We start from the raw sequence: 21,201 nt of genomic DNA, 5'->3' as shown, positions 1-21,201 counted from the left end.
CAGCCCAGCGCTGCTCCTGACGCAGGGGAAACTAATCCTGCAGGGAGACCTACCTTTGCACTTGTGCAGGTGAAGCCAAAGGCAAGATATGATCATCTGTTCTTTGACTTGGAAGGAAGTTGGTTTGGAAACATATTTGGAGATGCTTCATCCTCTGCTTTGCATTTGTGTGGGAGCCCCGTCAAAAACCTGTCCGTTATGCCAGCAGGGTCCACACGTTTTTCATTCATACTCCCCTTGCAATGGCTCTGCGTCCCCCACTTTGGGAACCTCTGCCGTAACACTTTTGTTGTTTTGTGCTGAGAAACACTCCTGCAGCACATTGATGGATAGAGCCTGGTCTGTGTGCTGCGCACTGCTTATTTAGTGAGTCTTGAATACACAACAGTGTCAGTGCAGTTTTCATTTCTGGGATATTAGTTAATTGATTTGAGGGAACATTCCAGATGATATTCTGACTGGAACTTGGAAATTTAAATTTCCGGCTGCATCTAGAACGTGGCATTGGATTACCAAACACCCTCATGCTTACTTCCATCTCAACTTCTAATACTAAGCGTGTCAGCAGTAACCATGACCTCTGCTTTTCTTGAACAACATCATACAGCGAACATGAATCCATTTATTTTCTATTACTTATCTGAAGCCAAGTTACAGTAGTAAAGGACACTCTTTCGAGGATGCCAATGTTCACACTTTGGACAGAGAGGACAGATGGTTTGAAAGAGGAGTGAAAGAAGCCATCTATGTCCACTGTGAGCGACCATCTTTGAACAGAGGCGGGGTTTACGACACCAACTCTCTGCCATCTATAATCCAGTTTTGAGTTCCCTTCCCTGCCTTAACGCCCACTCACATCCTGGGCCATCTGACCTCAGGAATTCGCATGATAAGGTGGGGCCAGGTTTCACAATGAACACACCCGAAACTCTGGCTGATTGGGACCCACGCCCAGTTTCCCACCTTGGCTCAGGCGATTAGAGGATCATCAGGGGTCCTTTTGTCCCTCTGTGGGGGGAAACTCCCACTAGGTTTATATCTGGGACTCTCCACCATTTGACCTTAGAACTGAAGAAGCTTCTTGGATGAGAGGTGAAACGTCTTCAAGCAACTTAAAGAAGTCCAGATGCTTTTCTTTGCAAGCTCCTTTGACATTTAGGGTATTGGAGATGGAAGGGATGTGTCCTCTCTCCAGCCTGTTCGATGTCTGTGTTGGTGTCTGGCATTGAGATTGAGCTGAACTTCCAGAGGTCTCCTTTTGCCATGTTTTACAGTGTTAGGCCCAGCTCTTTGTGGGATGAAGTCTGTGTGCCTAAAATCTGCTGCTGGTTACCAAAGCAGAGCCTAAAGCTTACAGCTCCTAGATAAAACCTGAGTATGCGTAGTAGCTGGTCATTGGTACAGCTCTGGGTGCTAAAACATAAAATATTTAAAATGGAAAGATGTGAGTAAAGTTAGAGCCTTTGTTGTTTGCACATCACTTTAGCAAACTGAGAGCCATCCAGGGAGTGACTGAGCTGCAGAGCTAAAGTGCCACAGCCTCTGCTTAAAGGATTTCACACGTTCATCCATAGTGTTTTTCACCTTTTACAAGGACAGTGTTGTTTTACCTAACACTACATTTAGAGTGTCACAACACAAACATACTGCCAAAATGTGTGTTCAATAGGAGAAAAGCAAAAACATGCTGCAGCTCCTGTGCACACTGATTCTTGCTGAAAGAGAGACGTGACTTTGGTTTGTTGCCTTTCAGACTGGCCACGACAGCTCCGTGCTGGAGGAGCTGAGGACGCAGCTGGCACAGAAGGAGAGGGAGCTGCAGATGATGAAGGCAGGAGCAGAGGAGCTCAGCTCACTCAGACAGCAGAATTACCTACTGCAAAGCAAGGTGCACAAACACATCACTACTTTCATTCCATATATATGGGAAATCTGTAGGATGGCCCATTCTTATTTGGGTACTGCCAGGGTAAGACTTTTTTCTCTCAACAGCTGAGAAGTGCAGAAGAAGCCAGTCAGAAGAAGAGGTGGGTGGAGGCTGCAGATGTTGCTGCAGATGAGAAGTTCCAGCAGATTGATAAAGAAATAAAAGAGCAGGAGGCACTCATAAAAGGTTACCAACAGGTTAGTGACCCTGAACTCTACATCTTATTGTGACTTTTGTCACAACGTTTTTCTCTCAATGATTTCAGTGTTATTTCGACTTTTTAAGGACTTTTATTAGGACTTGTTTCTAAAACAAATAGACTGTTTTCTAATTTGTGTTCTGTCAGCTGTAATCCCAGCAGTGTAAGTAATTTTATACATTTGCTACATCATCAACTGAATGGATGCAAATTTATGATACTACATACTAGGGCTGCCACGATTAGTCGACTATCAAAATCGTCGACGACTGATTTAATAGTCGACGCGTCGTTTGAAGCTTTGTAAGATCCCAAAAGACGCAGGAATAAGTAGCAGGATTTAAGAGTGTAATAACGCACTGAAACAGAAGATGGCAGCACTGCATGTACAAGGATGCCAGCTGCCGTTAAACCCCGAAGAAGAAGCTGTGTCCCAGAATTCATAGCGCAGCCCAGCTCAGTTTCCAACAATGGCAGCAGCTAGTTAGTTTTAATATTACTCTTATTATTCTTTCTGGTCACAAAATAAACGTTTAACATATTTTCATGGAGAATGTAGCTGTGTAAACCTCAAATATCTGCTCAGTTTATCAAGACACCGCATATTTTCAAAAGCGCTCCGACGTTTTCGGAGACGTCTGTTACCCACTAGCTCGATAGCTAGCCGGGAGGTCAAGGGTCACTAGAGCCGCCGAGAATGGCAAAGTCCCGACACATCATTTTCAGATCACTGCAGACTTTCGCTACTCTACATCTACTTTAGATGTGTCCTTGATCCATCACAGCTGATTTAAATGGATAAGTTACCTCCTCAACGGTCGTGTCCAAATTCATGGGCTACGTCCTCCTGAGGCCGCATTTGTAGACCGATTACGTCACAGCGACGCGCCGAAGGCTGTCCAAATTCGTAGACTCCTCCGAATGCAGCCGACAAATGCGTCCTCCTTTTCCCTGAATTTGAAGGATGGGTCGGGTGTGTCCTTCGTGGCCTACCATATCCCAGAACTCATAGCGCGGCCCAGCCAAACTCCAGTTTCCAACAATGGCGGCCGCTACTAAGTTTTAAAATTACTCATACTAATCTTTCTGGGTCACAAAATAAACTTTTAACATATTTTCAGGCGAGAAAGTAGTTGTGTAAACATCAAATATCTGCTCAGTTTATCAAGATATCGCATATTTGCAAAAGTGCTTCGACGTTTTCGGAGACGTCTGCTACCCACCAGCTCGACAGCTAGCCGGGAGCTCGAGGGTTACTGATGCGGCCGAGAACGGCACAACTCCCGGCACATCATTTTCAGATCACCGCGGACTTTCGCTGCTCGGGTTAAACGTAATATATAATTCACTTAGACAACCTAAAAATGTTATTGTTGGGCTTTTTTCAGTGTTTTGTTTGTTCGTGAGTAAATCGGTTTGGCTGAGATTAAAGTTATTAGATTAGATTAGATAAAACGTTATTAATCCCCCGGGTGGGTTCCCCCTTGGTTTTCACACAGCTGACTAAACGTCAAACAGAAAACTGATTAAACAGAAGTATGAGATGGTCGAGAGTTTACGCCAGTGTCCTGTTATATTTTAGATAGCAAGGAGCAGACGGCCGAGTTTATTAAACTCCACCGAGACAGCGGCGACGCTAATCAGAAGGCTAGACCGTCCAATTTCACGGCCGTTTACTTCCGGCCTACCCGACCTTCTGAGGACCCGGCCCACATAGACCGCGAAGGCCGGGTCCTCAGGAGGATGCAGCCCATGAATTTGGACACGACCAACATGTCCTGTAGTTCTCCAGAGGCCTGGTAATGAACTAATCATGTGATTCAGGTGTGCTGACCCAGGGTGAGATCTAAAACCTGCAGGACACCGGCCCTCGAGGTCTGGGATTGGGGACCCCTGCTTTAGTTTGCATAGGTTTGGGAGATGAGAGTGTGTCTTTAATGAGAGGGACTCATTTTCCCCAAGCACTAAACTTTCTGCCATCTGCTTAAAACAACTTTTTAGAAGTGCTCTCCACTCGTAGCAGTGCTTTGCCTCAGAAGCTCTATGTTAAGACGCCGTGTGGGCACAGTTTATGAAATTCTAATCATTTTCAGTTTTATACAAACTGCAGTAAATAGAAAAGCCCATATTGGGTGTGAGCAACGGTTTAAAAAAACAAGAGCCATTTGTACCTAGTTGTTGTTCTTTTCATTGTTTTTTTGTTTGTTTTTTTACATTAATCTTCCTCCAGGAGAATGAGAAGCTGTATTTACAGATGAAGGCTCAGCAGGCCAAGAGTAAAGCTAATGAGGAGGCCATGTTTAAAGAAAACCAGCGGCTGCTGAATGAGCTGGCTGCCACCAGGTGAGCGTCTGACAGACCTGTACGTCCCACACACATGTTGTTGTACCCATATATGTGTGTTTATGTGCACTGTGAAAGACTGACCACTTGGAACACTGCGAGTCATACACATGTTCATGCATCGCTTCATTCTGTGCATTTAAGCACCTAACAGTGAAGCTAACAGTGAAGCTAACAGCACGTGTTTGGGCTATGGAAGGTATTCAACTCATAGGCCAAACCGGAGAGTCACTCGTGTTCAGGGACAGCAGCGCTAACTTTATTCAAAGTTTGTGAAGTAGGTTGTTAACAAATAGAGATCATAAAGTCCTCTAGCTGTGGAGTGGTTGTTCTGTGGTTAGGGTAAACCTTTTCTAACCTCACCAGGGAGCAGCTGCATAAAACTTCGAGGCCAGTGGGAAGTATATGCTTAACGGATCATACTCCACGCACTGCAGACTTGTTAGCGCAAATAAACTCACTTCAGGTTAGTACCGCTCTCATCCACCTGTACTGTAAGGCTTGAAGGGCTATGTTAGCCTCTTTGATGTAGCACAGATGTGAATCTTTGTGCAGAGAAATGAGGCCAAGATGTCTGAGGACGTCCACAAGCTTAAGCAGGAAAAGCAGGCTCTGGAGGTGGACTTGCAGCTCATTAAGAAAGAGAGAGACCTGGCTGAAGCCCGAGCCACCTCCACATCGGGTAAGATAAAGAACAGTCCTGAAACTACAATATTCATATTTTTCATCCCCTTTTCACTTCATATACAAACCCAATTCCAAAATGCTATAATAGGATAATGACAAGCCCAAGTTTGGAGCTTCGTTTTGCCTTCAAAACATGTAGAAATATGCAAAACTCTGCCAGTTTAAAAATGTGCCACCTTAGCAGAAACCCATAAATCAAAGTGGCAGCTTCAAATGTTGTGTTTGACCAAAGAGACTCACTTTAATGTTGTGTGACAAAGAAAAGCATCAAATGCTGTCAGGATTACTGCAACACTGAAAAGATGTGTAACCAGCTGCTACTGGTGATTTGTTTATAAAACCCCAAAAAGTATCAAACTGACAAATATGTCATTAAATGTATGATTCAAAGTGAAGTTGTCACCAGATGTGGGTAACATGTAATCCACACATAGATGTCAGTAGTACTGAACGTGCTGACTGATGTTTACTTAACTGTTCGCACAAAAAGCCGTTGTTGGAGGCGACGGCTTCACGACGTCTCCTGTGTGGAGAAAGTATTCCCAGGTGTGCTCGGGCGGGATTTTGGCCCAAACTTCCACGCAAACAGTCTTCAAAACTTGAAAGTGCTGCGCGGGCCCTTTCTATGACCTCTGACCTTTAGTTCTTTCCACTGACTTTAACCTGGATATGGGTCAGGTGACTGGCTGGGCGAGACACTTTCTTTCTTTCTCTGAAGCCAGTCAGTAGTTTCCTTTCTGTACATCTACTGTCATTTCTTCGCTATCAGGAATGTCTCGGCACATTTTTCCCTTCATCCTGAAGTGTGCCAGTGTCACATGCTGAAACACCCAGGCCTTGGTGGTGCATACCTGTTGGCATGGTGTTTATTATGCATGCAACGAGTGGAACTATGGTCTCATCTGACCAGACTATGTTCGCCCAGTATTTCAAAGGCTTGTTTGATTGTTTTTCAGCAAAATTTAAATGTTTCATTTTGCTTTTTCTTCAGTAATGAACAGTATTGTGCATACAGGCCGTGTTTTCATTGTGTTGTTTGAAACAATTGCAGGATTCCTGGTCTTTCTGTAGCTCTCCACAAGTGGCCCCTGGCTCTGCGATAATTCTGTTCACTGCTCTGTGGGGAGAACCGGCCATGACCGGGCGCTGGCCACTGGAACCTTCAGGATTTTAGAAATTCTTCTGTAACCAATCAGGATGTTTTACAACAATAGGACTGTGACGGTCTTGAGCTAGATTATTTGTTTTTACCCATCATGAGATGTTTCTTGATGGTCCCATCTGGCCTATAAAAAGGCAGGATTGCTTTCTAAGTACTTGTCTGTGTCACTCCTCATTCTTACACACAACTTAATCTGTGGACATTTATGTTTGATTTCTTGTAATGTGGGAATTAAGCTGGTGAAGCTTTCATGTCAGTAGCACCTTTAGAAATATACTTACTTAGGAAACTGGTGACATGTTCAATACTTATTGTACCTGCTGTGTATATGTGAGTAAGAACTGAGTGCGTTTCTCCTGAACGTGTTAGGAAATCAGACCTTTGAGATGCGTGTATTAGAGGACAGGCACCAGGAGGAAGTGACAGCCCTTAAGAAAAAGCTGCAGTGGTTTGCTGAGAAGCAGGAGATGCTGGACAGAGATGCTGGCAGGCTGAAGGCTGCTACAGCTGAGATACACCAGCTCAGAGAACAGGTGATGCTCCGCTCTCACACGATGGTTACAGACTGATTTGTTTTGTACCCTCAATCTGCATGAATCCTCTGTCTGTGCTAACTACTTTTTATTTTAAATGATACTTGCAAAGAAAAGCGTCTGGACTTCTTTGAGTTGCTTGAAGACGTTTCACCTCTCATCCAAGAAGCTTCTTCAGTTCTAAGGTCAAATGGTGGAGAGTCCCAGATTTAAACCTAGTGGGAGTTTCCCCCCACAGAGGGACAAAAGGACCCCCTGATGATCATCTACCTAATCCAAGGTGTGAAACTGGGTGTGGGTCCCAATCAGCCAGAGTTTCGGGTGAGTTCATTGTGAAACCTGGCCCCACCTTATCATGTGATTTCCTGAGGTCAGATGGCCCAGGATGTGAGTGGGTGTTAAGGCGTCTGGGGAGGAACTCAAAACTGGATTATAGATGGCAGAGAGTTGGTGTCGTAAGCCCCGCCTCTGTTCAAAGATGGTCGCTCACAGTGGACATAGATGCTTCTTTCACTCCTCTTTCAAACCATCTGTCCTCTCTGCCCAAAATGTGAACATTGGCATCCTCGAAAGAGTGACCTTTGACCTTTAGATGCAGATGGACTGCTGAGTCTTGTCCTGTGGAGGTGGCTCTTCTGTGTTGTGCCATGCGCTTGTGAAGTGGCTGTTTGGTCTCTCCAATGTAGAGGTCTGAGCATACCTCGCTGCACTGTACAGCATACACCACATTGTTAAGTCTGTGTTTTGGAGTTTTGTCTTTCGGGTGAACCAGTTTTTGTCTGAGCGTGTTGCTGGGTCTGAAATGCACCGGGATGTCATGCTTGGAGAAAACTCTCCTGAGTTTCTCTGATACACCGGCTACATAGGGGATGACAATGTTGTTGCGTCTGTCCTTCTTATCCTCCCTCACTGGTGTCTGGTCTTCTTTTCTGTGCCTCTTTGCTGACTTTATAAAAGCCCAATTAGGATAATTAGTTTTGAGTGCTTCCTTTACACTTTTACTGCCGTTTTGACGAGCCATCAGGCAGCCTTCACACCTCCAACGGCCCCAACAATAGAGACACTTTGGACACTCATTCCCCCACCTCTCCCCCCTACATAGAGCCATCACCACCATCAAACACTTCACCTACAACACCCCCCTCCTCACCCCACACAAAAGAGGATTTCACACCACCTCCTCCCACCACAACTCTTCATATTCATGAAGCAGATGTGAGGAAGCAGTTTAAGAGTCTGAATGCTCGGAAAGCTCCCGGCCCAGACGGTGTGTCTCCTGCCACCCTCAGACACTGTGCAAACGAGCTGGCCCCAGTGTTTTCTGGCATTTTCAACTCCTCACTGCAGGCATGTCATGTGCCTGCCTGCTTCAAGTCCTCCACCATAATCCCTGTCCCCAAGAAACCTAGGATCACTGGACTAAATGACTACAGACCCGTGGCTCTGACATCTGTGGTCATGAAGTCTTTTGAGCGCCTGGTTCTCTCCCATCTCAGGACCCTCACGGCCCCCCTCCTGGACCCCCTGCAGTTTGCATACAGAGCCAACAGGTCTGTAGACGACGCCATCAACATGGCCCTACACTTCATCCTGCAGCATCTGGACTCCCCAGGAACCTACGCCAGGATCCTGTTTGTGGACTTCAGCTCTGCCTTCAACACCATCCTTCCAGACCATCTCCGAGGCAAGCTTTCCCAGATGAATGTGCCTGATCCCATCTGCCGGTGGATCACTGACTTCCTGACGGACAGGAAGCAGCATGTGAGGCTGGGAAAGAATGTCTCGGACTCCCGGACCATCAGCACCGGCTCCCCTCAGGGCTGTGTTCTTTCTCCTCTGCTCTTCTCCCTGTACACCAACTGCTGCACCTCCACCCACCAGTCTGTCAAGCTAATCAAGTTTGCAGATGACACCACCGTTATTGGGCTCATCTCGGACGGGGACGAGTCTGCCTACAGGAGGGAGGTTGAACGTCTGGTGTCCTGGTGCAGCCACAACAACCTGGTGCTGAATGCCCAGAAGACAGTGGAGATTATTGTGGACTTCAGGAAGCACACAGCTCCACTCCCCCCCATCATCCTGACTGATACCCCCATCATCTCTCTGGACTCATTCCGCTTCCTGGGTACCACCATCACTCAGGACCTGAAGTGGGAGCCCACCATCACCTCCGTCATTAAGAAAGCCCAGCAGAGGATGTACTTCCTGAGGCAGCTGAAGAAATTCAACCTGCCAGCACGGACGATGATGCAATTCTACACCGCAATCATCGAGTCCATCCTCACCTCCTCCATCACCGTGTGGTACACTGGAGCCACTATCAGGGACAAACAGAGACTGCAGCGTGTTGTGCGCTCTGCTGAGAAGGTGATTGGCTGCAGACTCCCATCTCTGCAGGACCTGTACACCTCCAGGACACTGCGGCATGCAGCTCGGATCTCAGCTGACCCTTCTCACCCTGGACACAGTCTGTTTGACCTGCTCCCCTCAGGCAGGAGGCTCCGGTCCATTCGCACCAGAACCTCTCGCCATAAGAACAGTTTCTTCCCCTCTGCTGTTGGACACATGAACAATAAACGTACGACTGTTCCCACCACTAACACATGACCCTACGCTGTGTTCACTGCATCATTCCATGTTTGGCACTGATCACCACCTGCACTCATGTATATATCATGTATATATCATGTATATATCTATCTACTTAGCACTTTTAACTCTTATTCTTATTTTTATTTTCATGTCTATTTAAGCGTAATTTATAACAGTATGTTTGCACTGAAGCACCGCAGCAATTTCCTAATGTTGTAAACCCGCTCAACATTTGGCAATAAAACCCTTTCTGATGTGTGTGTTCCTTCTTTTTCCCTTCAGGCTTAGAGGGAACATGTTCTGCCCGGTGGTGTAGGGTCCTGATTACTCCAAGTTTGTGTTCCAGAGGGTGATGGGAGTCAAAGAGGAGGTACTGGTCCGTGTGTGTGGGCTTCTGGTAAACTTCGATGTTGAGTTTGCCGTTCTCTTCAATGTGCACAGCGCAGTCCAGGAAAGGCAAACAGTCGTCCTTTGTGTCTTCCCTGGTGAACTTGATGTTTTTATCCACAGCGTTAATGTGCGCAGTGAAGGATTCCACTTCTTGTGTCTTGATTTTGACCCAGGTGTCGTCTACATATCTGTACCAGTGGCTGGGTGCTCTTACTTTGAAAGAGCCAAGAGCCTTCCTTTCCACTTCCTCCATGTAAAGGTTGCTACAATAGGTGACACGGGGGAGCCCATGGCACAGCCATGTTTTTGTCTGTAGAAGCCTTCGTTGTATTTGAAGTATGTAGTGGTGAGGCAGAGGTCTAACAGTGTGCAGATCTGATCGGGTGTGAAGTTGGTCCTGTCCTCCAAGGAGCTGTCTTCTTGTAGTCGTTTTCTGACAGTCTCCACGGCCTCCGTGGTGGGTATGCAAGTGAAGAGAGAGACTACATCAAAGGACACCATGGTTTCATCTGGATCCAGGGTAAGTTTCTGGACCTTGTCGGTGAAGTCGGTGGAGTTCTTGATGTGGTGTGGGGTGTTCCCCACGAGAGGAGCAAGGATGGTAGCAAGGTGTTTAGCAATGTTGTAAGTGGCTGAGTTTATGCTACTGACTATGGGTCTGAGTGGGACAGCTTCCTTGTGGATCTTAGGAAGTCCGTAAATGCAGGGTATGGCATCCCCTGGGTAAAGGCGGTGATATGTAAGGCAGTCAATGATTTTGTCCTTTTCAAGGTCCTGAAGGCAAACTATAACTTTCTTTTTGTAGCTGCTTGTGGGGTCTCGCTTTAGGGCTTCGTAGGTATTGTTGTCACTGAGGAGAGTAGTGATCTTTGTATGGTAATCTGTAGTGTTTAGGACCACGGTGCATCTTCCCTTATCAGCTGGTAAAACAGTGATGTTGTGGTCTTTGCTCAGGGAAGCGACGGCCTTCTTTTCCTGTATTGTGAGGTTGGATGGAGGGACTTTGGCACTGGAGAGGGTGGCTGAGACTTTCATCCTGATTTGCTCTGCTTCTGTCTGTGATAATTTATTAATCCGTATGGCGGTTTCTGTGGCTGAGATGAGGTCCACTGTGGGCAACTGTTGCGGAGAAATGGCAAAATTGAGTCCTTTGACTCAATTTTGAGTCAAAATGACCTAGATGACTGAGAACCTTCACAGACATATTTAAATGATACTCTGACTTCAGTGAACTTCCCTCATGCAAGTCATTGTTGTTAGTTTAATTCAGTTATTCTTCCTGTGCCGTTCGGCACTGTAGCATCAGAGTTATCGTCTGAAGGCCAAGAAAGAGGCCCAACAGGCAACGTGGATCATTACGGCTTTGTCATACTGGTCCACTTGATTGATCTTTATTTTTACTTTTAAGTTATTACAATGAGAACAGACATGACCGGGGGATAGGAACGGGAAAGGCGTAGACAAGGGAAGTTCAAGAAAATCAGAGGGACAGAAGGAAAAGACCACAAAAGTCAGCTGGATCACCTGCTGGAAGAAAAGTCAAGAAACCAAAAGAGAACAACACAGTAGGCAGACCACAGCAGCAACCTGTAACAGTAACTAACAAATACTGAATGTTAATGAGCAGCATGCACGACCGACAACGCTCAATATGTTTAGAGGCAGCAGCCAAGGTGTCCGTGAACACTTTGTATAGAAATTGACAGAGATAGAGATTGACAGACCACGTGACTTTCGTGCATTGCATTGTGGGTACGAGTGGCAACAACATCAAAACACTGCATCAAGCGCATCAAGCATTTCCAGCACCGGCAATCATTAATTCTGCGGTTTTAATCCCTACTTGCATTTTATGTTTACGAGTTGCAGTTCTGTACAAAACGACGGTGAACACGGCAGCTCCGTACAAAGACAGACGTGGCGAAGAGGCAAAAAAAGGACGAGGAAAAAATCAAAGGAGTGAAAGGGTCAGACCCACACGAGCATACAGAGTGGAGTAAGGACGTTAGCATGCTGCACAACTTTCATCACGCACATATTTATTATTATATGGTCCTAAGTGTGAGTGCACACACTCACAACATGTTTAGTAACTTCAGATCCTGCAACAAGCCCAGGTCCAGTTTACTTTGGTGATTTGGACTATTCCATCTCACAGCTGTTGTTACAGGCCAACGCATCTATTTGTTGTTTCAGGTTGTAGTGTTACACAACATTTTCAGATCTAATAGAAATAAAATGAGTGTTTCGTAATTCATTCAATTATTGTTTTTATTTATAACTGGCATTATTGTTTCGCTCTATTATAGAATCTTACAGGAAAGGCAAAATTGTAAAAAAAAAAATCCATCGTGCTTTATTAGCTGCTTCGGTGAAAAACTAATCAACAATGCAACAAAAAAAAAAACATTACAAAACAACATACTGGAAAAGTTATTCATCAATTGATTGCTTCAATACAACACTTGGGCACATATATGCGGGACGTTTCGATCTCGCTCTCTCTCTTAACCGATCAAATCGGGCTGTGGTAGCAGCTTTAAACTCGGTCTGACCCAGGCTGATAGAGGGGCCCAGTCTGGATCACATTCCTGCATTTTGTAGGCTGGTTTTCCTACAAAACACAAACATTAGCCCGCAAAGCCACAGTGAACAAAGCAGCATAGCAACGAATTCAATTCAAATTAAGACTTATTTGTAACCTACATCAACAATTACAACAGCAGACTGACCTTCGTGTAAATGCTTGGAGCAGACTAACCTGTGAGTGTTCTGGGACGTTATATTTGGTCTTTGAATGGCTGCAATCCAGGCCATCCGTCGGCTCTTTGTTACTTCGGAAACATGGCTCGAACAATTTCTCTTCAACGATGTAATCCGATAAAAACGATCTCTTTACCCGTCGGCTTCCCGTGGCTGTCATGCGACCGGCTATTGCAGTTAATAATACAACGGCTTCGTACACTGGTACCGCTTGCCACTCTTACCCAGAATCCTTTGCAGTTTTACCACGGAAATGACGTCACATTTTCAATCTCTATTCAAAAGGTTTCTCCATGTAACGATCTGATAGTGGGTGTGGCGAGTCATAGCCCCGCCCACCAGGACATAAAGCAGGCTAATTCAATGACTGTAACATAACCTTCTAACGTGTGACTCAGTGTTTGTACCTGAAATAGATGGTGTAGTCGAGCCATCTAAGAGTCTGTTTTAGCATGTGTGTGGTACAGTTTTCATTAAATACTCTAAACAACTAATTTAAACAGGACTTATAATAGAAACAAAACATTCAATCACACCATTTATAATTAATGAGGTCAGTGTTTAGTCTTAGAGACGGTTTCCTTTGTTGATCAGAACTTTATTTGTCTTTGTTGTTGTTGTACCTTTTTTAGATATACAACTTGAATAATTCATCATTCCCATTTAAGGCAGGCTGGTGGTTGTACTCTCCCAGTCAGACCATGTGACCAGGCTGTGATGGTTTTGCCACAAACCATCGTTTTTTTTTCCTGCTGTCACAGAGCACCTCCTACAGGGGATTGTGTGATTGTTGGTTTCAGTCTAACATTCAGTTCTTTATGTTACAGCAAAATGTGCCTCAAGGAAACTATTGTTTTGATTTGAAAAAATGGTAAATGGCCTGTATTTGTATAGCGCTTTACTCGTCCCTAAGGACCCCAAAGCGCTTTACATATCCAGTCATCCACCCATTCACACACACATTCACACACTGGTGATGGCAGCTACATTGTAGCCACAGCCACCCTGGGGCGCACTGACAGAGGCGAGGCTGCCGGACACTGGCGCCACCGGGCCCTCTGACCACCACCAGTAGGCAACGGGTGAAGCATGGACAATGCTGGGCATCCTCTGCACACGGCCATAAACAACCAGAAGAGTCTGTTCAGTGACAGGTTGCTTCTCCCCAAGACAAGAACTAACAGACTTAAAAACTCCTTTGTCCCACACACCATCAGACTGTTTAACTCCTCTCTGGAGGGGAGAGGGAGGGGAAACAGGAGGACAAAGGAGGGGGGAACAACTAAGCTGTAGTGCCTCTGCACCTCACTGTACAATACCTTGTGCAATACTTTTTGTAAATAGTCAACAGTGCAATAGACTCAATACTTGAAATGTGCAATTCACTTGTATTTTTATTTTTTATTCCTATTTATTCTATTTATCCCCTTTGTATATTTTATTTATATTTGTCTCTGTATTTATATATGTGTGTGTGTGTGTATATATATATATATATAACAGTTCTGTAACTGTAACTTCGGTCGTTGCTGTGCTTTTTTTGGAAGTCGAATTTCCCAGAGGAACCCACCCGAGGGATTAATAAAGTTCTATCTTATCTTAAGTGTCTTGGCCAAGGACACAACGACCGAGACTGTCGGAGCCGGGGCTCGAACCGGCAACCTTCCGATTACAAGACGAACTCCCAACTCTTGAGCCACGATCGCCCCACTAAAACTAAAATTGATTTAAATTGTGTTAATTTTGAGGAACGTGCCTATCTTTCCTGGCTCTGGAAACATTGCTCTAGAGCAGCGGTCCCCAACCCCCGGGCCTCGGGGTCCGTGGGTTGGGGACCGGTCCGTGACTCGTTTGGTACCGGGCCGCGAGAGTTCTTTTGTGGTGCTTTACAGTGACAACAGTGAAAGCTTTAGGAATGAGGATGGGAAGTAACAGGCCGTCTCCATTTCAGGTAGAAAAACTGAAACAGGAAGTGGGCAAAAGAAACAGCTGGCAGAGAAAGGCGAGAGACAAATTTGTGGACTCGAAGAGGATGAAGGACTTGGAGCGACAGGTTTGGCACACGGGCATACACTAACAATTCATTTCTCCTTCCTTCTTCTACAACTTCATATCACTTGTGTTTTCACCAGGTGAAGGAGCTGGAACAAATACTCAGGAGCAGAAACCCAAATTCGCTGCCTGCTTTGATTTATGCTGCAGCCACATCTGCCAGCCACGAGGACGCTGGCAAAATGTCCTCTTCCAGCCGGATCACTGCTCTGCTGGAGCGAAGGATCCAACGTCTGGAGGCCGAGCTGGAGAATCACGATGAGGAAGCCAAACGCAGCCTCCAGGTTATGGAGCAGCAGTTTCACAGAGTCAAGGTACAGCTAACATCAGTCCACAGGCTTGTCGATGTAACGACCTGCCAGCACTCAGCCTGGAAGTAACAGCTGGGTGACTTTGAAGAGGACCCTAAACAGAAAGCCCCCGTCACACCACCGACCTGTTCACCCCCTTCCAGCTTGGGTTCAGGGGTCAAACACTCTCAGCTTTTAAGATTGGGCTTAAAACTTTGATAAAGCGTATAGTCAGGGCTGGATCAGGTGACCCTGCATCCAGCCTCGGCTGCTGGGGGCGTGTTTATACCTTTTACAGCTGTCTGCTAGTGTGGGGTTTTGTCCTTTTTAAATGACAAAAAATATGTTAATCACATCTTAATACCAAAGAAATAGGGCAGCCACCGTCTCTTGCTGGTCATCAGTAGAAGTCACTGAATCCACACTTTGTGATCACCACGTCTCCTCCTGCTTGGTGTGCTAGAAAAGCAAAGCAGAGCGACAAACAGACAAAAGCTTCATAGAGAACTGAAGCCCAAAGAGGAAGCCGTGTGACATAATAAGTTCAGTTTCAGTCAGTCAATGAGCTTCTTAACCGCACAGCTGTGAGACTAAACAGTAAAACCTTTATTTTTCTCCTTCACATGTCTGACTTACAGCAGATCAGTGAGGAAACGTGTGTCTGTGCTGAACCAACACTTTTAAATGTTCTTGCTGTGGAAGTACCGTATTTCCCGGACTACAAAGCGCACCCGAATATTAGCCGCACAAGCTAAAATCAGGGGAAAATCCTGGTTTGTACATACATTAGCCGCACCTGACCAAAAGCCGCAGGTGTTTCAATTTTGACTCATCATATGTATAATATAAGAGATATGTAAGAGAATATGCACAAAGCGAATTGTCAGGAAAGAGACGGCTGTTTGGAGACACACCCCTTTTATTAATATTTTGAAAAACAAGTTATGGATACATATTTGCACATGTAGTACATAACAATAACCTACAGCACACCAGAAAAATAGATCCGGCCTACCTTTTAGGCTCAGGTGCAGCGACACGGCTTTAACAAGAAGAAAAGTCAGTCATTCACCATCTTTCTCTTCTTCCTGCGCACTGAAACCACCAAAGTCCTCTTCTCCAGTGTCGGAAACGAACAGGCTCAGGATGGCTTCGTCATCCACTCTCAGCTTCTTTCCTTCGTTGTCACTTTCAAAACCAAAGAAATCCTCGTTGTCAGTGTCGGAGTCGAACACCCTCAGAAGGGCCGTGGCGGTGTCCTCCTCTCCATCATGCAGCAGTCCAGCCCTTCGAAATCCGTTGGTGATCGTGGATGTTTTCACACTTTTCCACGCTGTCAGATTCCACCGGTGGAGTTGAGCATAACTTGCTTTTCGCAAGTTTATCGCCGCTGGTCATCCGCGCCTCCCGCTGAACGCGTAGCGCTACTTTGAAGTTTGTTTTTCGCGCTACTTGTACGGCACTATGTTGCCTGGCGGATGGACATGTGACCAACATACCACTCTTGAACCCCGATCCTTCCGCCAGGCAACGTAGTGCCGTACAACAGCAGAACAAACAAAACAAATCGTCTTACGATATCACAAAAATCATGGACAATCCATAGAAAAGAAGCACCTGACTAAAAGCCGCAGGGTTCAAAGCTTGTGCAAAAAGTAGCGGCTTATAGCCCGACAATTACGGTAGTTTGATTCATCACAGTGAAGAATCACGTTTCAGACGTCTGCTTATAGTAGAGACTCCGTGTGTTTTATAGAAGTCTGTGTCAGAACCATTATTTTCTGTGGTTTGTATCATTTAATGATGAAATGATCATTAAAAACATCAGATGAGGGAACACATGAACCAGTTCCTCTTGTAGCGCCTCGTAGCACTTAAAGCTCTTTACACAGCTCGTCTCAGTCACCTGTCCACAAGCTCAGTCACAGTGCTGTGGAGCAGCCAGGGGTTGAAGCACCATTAGCAGATAACTCAAGAGATGAGGCAGAGTGAATACATTATAATATTTTTCTGATTCAACTCCAGTTTCACTGTAGTAAAATCCCTCAGCAGCTGTGTGACAGCACTATGAGTCACTTACAGCACTGGCCATTTTGATTTCTGTGGAAAAACTGACGGACAGAAAGGTTTTATTTCAGTTTGGACTCTTGTCATGGACATGGACATATTCATTAGTGTTTTCAGAGCATTGTTTCATAAAGGACTGCAGCCTCTCTACTGTGGAGGATCTGAGTCTGTAGGCGTCGGCCTGCTTAGTCACACCCACGAGCCTGTCAGCTGCTGACTGGCTCAGTTTCCAGCTGTACCTGTTAACTGGTTTGTGTATCACTCACTGTTTATACGTAAAGTAGAAAGTGTGAAGCACATGTGGCTTGTTTCACACAGGGATCAGTAACAGTGTTCTTTGGTCGGTAGCTGCTTTTGATTTGTTGTTTCTTTGCTTGCAGTCACTGATGTACTGCGCTTGGTCCTGTATTATTAATTCCTCTTCATTAAGGACTGTTTTATATATAACTTGTCACAGTTATTTAATCAAATTAGACACATTATAAAATCAAATACATTTTAAATCATGCTCACAAACTGAGTCTTAAAAACAAACAACCTGCAACAGTGTAGCAGATTTTTGTTGAATGCCACTATGTGTCTGCTCTGCAGCTCCGCTACGAGCAGCAGATCTGTGAGCTGGAGCAGCAGCTGCAGCGTAAGCAGCAGCTTGAAGCAGCAGCTGGGTCCCAGTCACCAGTAGTCCAGGCTCTGGAGGAAGAGCTGTACCGTGTGAAGCAGAGCCACAAACAGAAGGAGAAATCTCTGCATGAGCAGATCGAGTCTCTCCAGCAGCAGCTTAAACAGAAGGTCAGTACAAGTCTTACTAAAAGCAAAGAGCTATTGTCTTAGCTGCCTCCAGATGCTAGAGCAGGCAGCCTTTGCCCTGAAACCTTGGAATAATGGATGAAGTAGGATAATGGAGGAGTTGATAACACAAAATAAACTTGTACTCGATTATACAATACTGAGGAGAGCCCTTCGTTTTACAGGCCCTGCTGAGTCCCGGCCGGCACCAGCGCCAAGCCGAGGCAGCATTTGGTGTGCGGCTTGAGCGGCTGAATCAAGAGCTCGCTAAAAAGACACGGACCATTCAGGAACTGAAGAAGGAACGGAGGAACATGCCGTCTGCCCCCAACACACGAGCAGAAAGACGATCCACTGAGAGCAAACACCAACAACCAGGTCTCCTCACTGCAGGAGGAGAAACATTCCCAGCTGCTCCGTGTGAGAAGACCTATCAGCCCACCGTATTCACAGGTGGGAATGCACTTTTTTAAAGTAAGTAATACACAAAAGGGACTAAAGATCACCTGATGCAATCAAAATATTTTGTGGTCACACTGTTTAATTCACTTTGATTTTATTTATTCAATTCCAAATCCCAACAAGATTCGCCTCATCGGGGACGAGAGCAGGGAGACGAGACTAAAGTCGTGCTGTGGAAGAGAGCCAAAGATTAATAACAACTCATAATGCAATGCAGAGTGCTGTATAAGTACATAGTGCGTGAAGGGGGCAATTTATGGTGTGTGTGTGTGTGTGACTGTTATTTGTCGAGCGATCCTTGAAAGTGGTTTACACACAAGTGTTGTTTACATATTCTAGACTTGCATCAGAAGGAAGAACATGCCCACATCGATCCCAGTGTGAACACTAACAGCAGGGATATAGAAGCGTCTATAAGCAGGGCTGTGGTTTTCCAGATTTAAAAAATGCAGCTAGCTGGAGGCGCTAGAAGATTTTTTTCATGTTTCCTTCTGACAGGGAGTCATATCTCTGAGGTTCTGCAGGAGAACGAAGCTTTAAAAAAGCAGGTGGAGCTTGTGCTCCTGCAGAGCGAGCAGGAGAAGGAAGCTCTGAAGGCTGATGCTGCACAGGCCAAGCAGCAGCTGTGCAGGTACAGTTTTGTAGTTTTGCTTCTGTGTGCTTTCTGCTTGTTTCCAAATGCTTCTACTTGCACTTGCTGTTTAGGAAATGTTATACTTAAAGCAGTGAAGCAGACTAAATATCAAAGTTCATTTACAGTGTTGAATTTCTATCCCTGAGCCGTAAAAGGCTGATGGGGAATATCACTGTCAACGTCAATACACAGGTGTACAACAAAGTGCCAACCACTGGTTATACTCGAGAACAAACAGTGTGTGGAGATGATACAGATCACATCATCTGTCAGGAAAACGGTGAAGGGGATGTCACGTTGGGGATGCGTGGCTGCTATTGGAACATTTGTGCTGCTGATGAATTCTCAGGAATATAAAGTTACACTCTCTTCAGATTCAGGCAAAGCTGATTGGACAGTGCTTCATAGTGCAAATAGAGACCCATCCAGCAAAGAAGTAGGATGTTCTTCAACAACCCAGCCAATCACCTGCTGCCCCTGAATTAAAGATATGATTTAATCTCCCAGGCTGACAGAGGAGTTTGAAGAGCAGCTATCCACTACGAAGGCAGAACACTTTAGAGTGTTGGACCACCTGCGGGCCACCCATGCACTCGAACACTCAGACTCTAAGGTTGCAGAACTGACTAATAAGCTGAGCACTCAAGAGGTAGGGCTCCCTCATCAAGCAGCCTCTGTACAACATGAGCCTGCTGCTTTAACATTCATATGTACCTGCAGATAATGATGAATCATCTGGACAAGCAGCTGAAAGAAACGCAGGGGTGCAAAGAAGCACTGAAAATATCCAGGAGGAGAGAGGATGCTCTGCAGACGCAGGTGAGGAGCTGGAGAAAGATCGCTGTGCTGGCTCTATCCAGGATTGTACACAGAAAGACTCTGAATTATGGAATGCCAGGACTGCCAAAATGAATTAATGAAATACACCATTAAACAATTCATTAAATGTGTCAATAATTAATTGGAATTAATTAATTTAATTTAGCTGCTTCTGTCTCATGTTTAGCTAACCAAACTGCTGCAGGAGCTGAAGGAAGCTAAAGAAGCTTCAAGCTCAGAGGTGAAACTCCTGTGCACCTTGGAGAGGAAGATACTGAACATGGAGCTCAGACACCAGCACAGAGAGAAGGAGCTGCAGCAGGTACCAGTGAGGGCCCAACTAGCTGACAGAAACTGGAACCCAGAACCTGATGTGAACCTGTAGTGACCCCTAAGGTCAAGATTCAGGTGTTTTAAATCAGCAGTTGTGATAAACTTTGAACACAGGCTTGGACATCCACGGTGGGTGATCCCCTGAACTAACCACGTTCAAACAAAAGCAGGTCTGGATCCACATTGTCAGCGTAAATGAAACTAACTTGAACTAGTGGCAAACTTGTACGAAAACGTAAGCTGACCTGAATGTTATGCTGTAAATGACTTTAAACGTCTCCTGGACTCTGGGAAACCGTCTGCGAGTCACACAGACATCGGAGTTAGACACACTGCTGAACCTGTGGCCAAACATATACACTGTTTGGTGGAGAAGCTTGTGCACTTCCCCTGATGATATTATCCACATAGAGGTCAGATGAAGTAGTTCTACTGTATCAAATACAACCTGAGGTCTTTTGTTTGTGTCCTTCAGGTGCTTGGGGGGGCGTGGCAGACGCCAGGTGATGATTTGCAGTCTGAGCTGGAGCACTGGAGACGTCTGGCTCAGGACAAGAGCAGGGAGATGGATGCTTTCCGCCTTGAGCTCGACTCCATCCTGGACATCCTGAGACATCTGCAACGACAGGGAGCGGTTCTGCCGACTCCTGAGCTCGCCATTCCACAGAGGAGTTAATACAACGTTTGAAAGCTGAGACTGTGAATGCTGCACTGATTCCATGCCAGTGTGTCAGCAATAGAAGCTTTTACTTGTTATTTAAATAACTATTTTTATATTTTTCATGTTAATGGTTTATTAGGATCAGTATTGCACCAAAGACCTGCAGAGACTGGCTTACCATCCCTGCCTCCACAGAGGAAACAGTCGTGTAAAATAAAGAAACCTCTCGAACATCATTTTGTTTTTTGACTGTTTTACATGTCTAGATATGACAGCAGGGCCTGCAGATAAAAGTAATATACTTGATCACAACCACAATATGAACACATATTTAAATATTCTGCAGTAAATGTTCTCCTTATGGCCCCAGTGTGAGGTGGAGGCCAAGTCTCAGCTAACACTGGCCGGCTTGGTTAGCAGCCTGCACCCAAGCATGGCTGCTGCGCAACATGCCCGTCAGTTCCTCTGCAGGTGTTTTTGATGGGACTCACATCAGCGTCT

At 45.5% G+C, this 21,201-nt stretch overlaps 1 protein-coding gene across 7 annotated transcripts in view; it reads left to right on the top strand.

The window, feature by feature from the left end:
* LOC147318375 (centrosomal protein of 162 kDa-like) overlaps positions 1-20,936 on the top strand; it is a 47,363-nt gene extending 26,427 nt beyond the window's left edge. For all 7 annotated transcript variants that reach the window (XM_086310290.1, XM_086310291.1, XM_086310288.1 and 4 more), the window contains 15 exons: positions 1,754-1,888; positions 1,993-2,124; positions 4,357-4,469; positions 4,836-4,935; positions 5,025-5,151; positions 6,688-6,851; positions 14,548-14,649; positions 14,729-14,962; positions 17,597-17,794; positions 17,977-18,244; positions 18,752-18,884; positions 19,395-19,536; positions 19,608-19,706; positions 19,894-20,028; positions 20,515-20,936. In XM_086310290.1, coding sequence (XP_086166416.1) covers positions 1,754-1,888; positions 1,993-2,124; positions 4,357-4,469; positions 4,836-4,935; positions 5,025-5,151; positions 6,688-6,851; positions 14,548-14,649; positions 14,729-14,962; positions 17,597-17,794; positions 17,977-18,244; positions 18,752-18,884; positions 19,395-19,536; positions 19,608-19,706; positions 19,894-20,028; positions 20,515-20,715 — 2,283 coding nt within the window. In that variant the 3' untranslated portion in view covers positions 20,716-20,936. The remainder of the gene's footprint in view (positions 1-1,753; positions 1,889-1,992; positions 2,125-4,356; positions 4,470-4,835; positions 4,936-5,024; positions 5,152-6,687; positions 6,852-14,547; positions 14,650-14,728; positions 14,963-17,596; positions 17,795-17,976; positions 18,245-18,751; positions 18,885-19,394; positions 19,537-19,607; positions 19,707-19,893; positions 20,029-20,514) is intronic.
* Positions 20,937-21,201: the final 265 nt, after the last annotated feature.

Source organism: Aulonocara sp. 'chitande type north' Nkhata Bay, linkage group LG11 (genome assembly GCF_057382095.1).
Source record: "Aulonocara sp. 'chitande type north' Nkhata Bay isolate Kocher_YH1m ecotype deep benthic linkage group LG11, A_spYH_male_GT1.1, whole genome shotgun sequence".
NCBI lineage: Eukaryota > Metazoa > Chordata > Actinopteri > Cichliformes > Cichlidae > Aulonocara > Aulonocara sp. 'chitande type north' Nkhata Bay.
The sequence above is the reverse complement of the archived record's forward strand: the minus strand, read 5'-3'. Positions and strand labels throughout refer to the sequence as shown.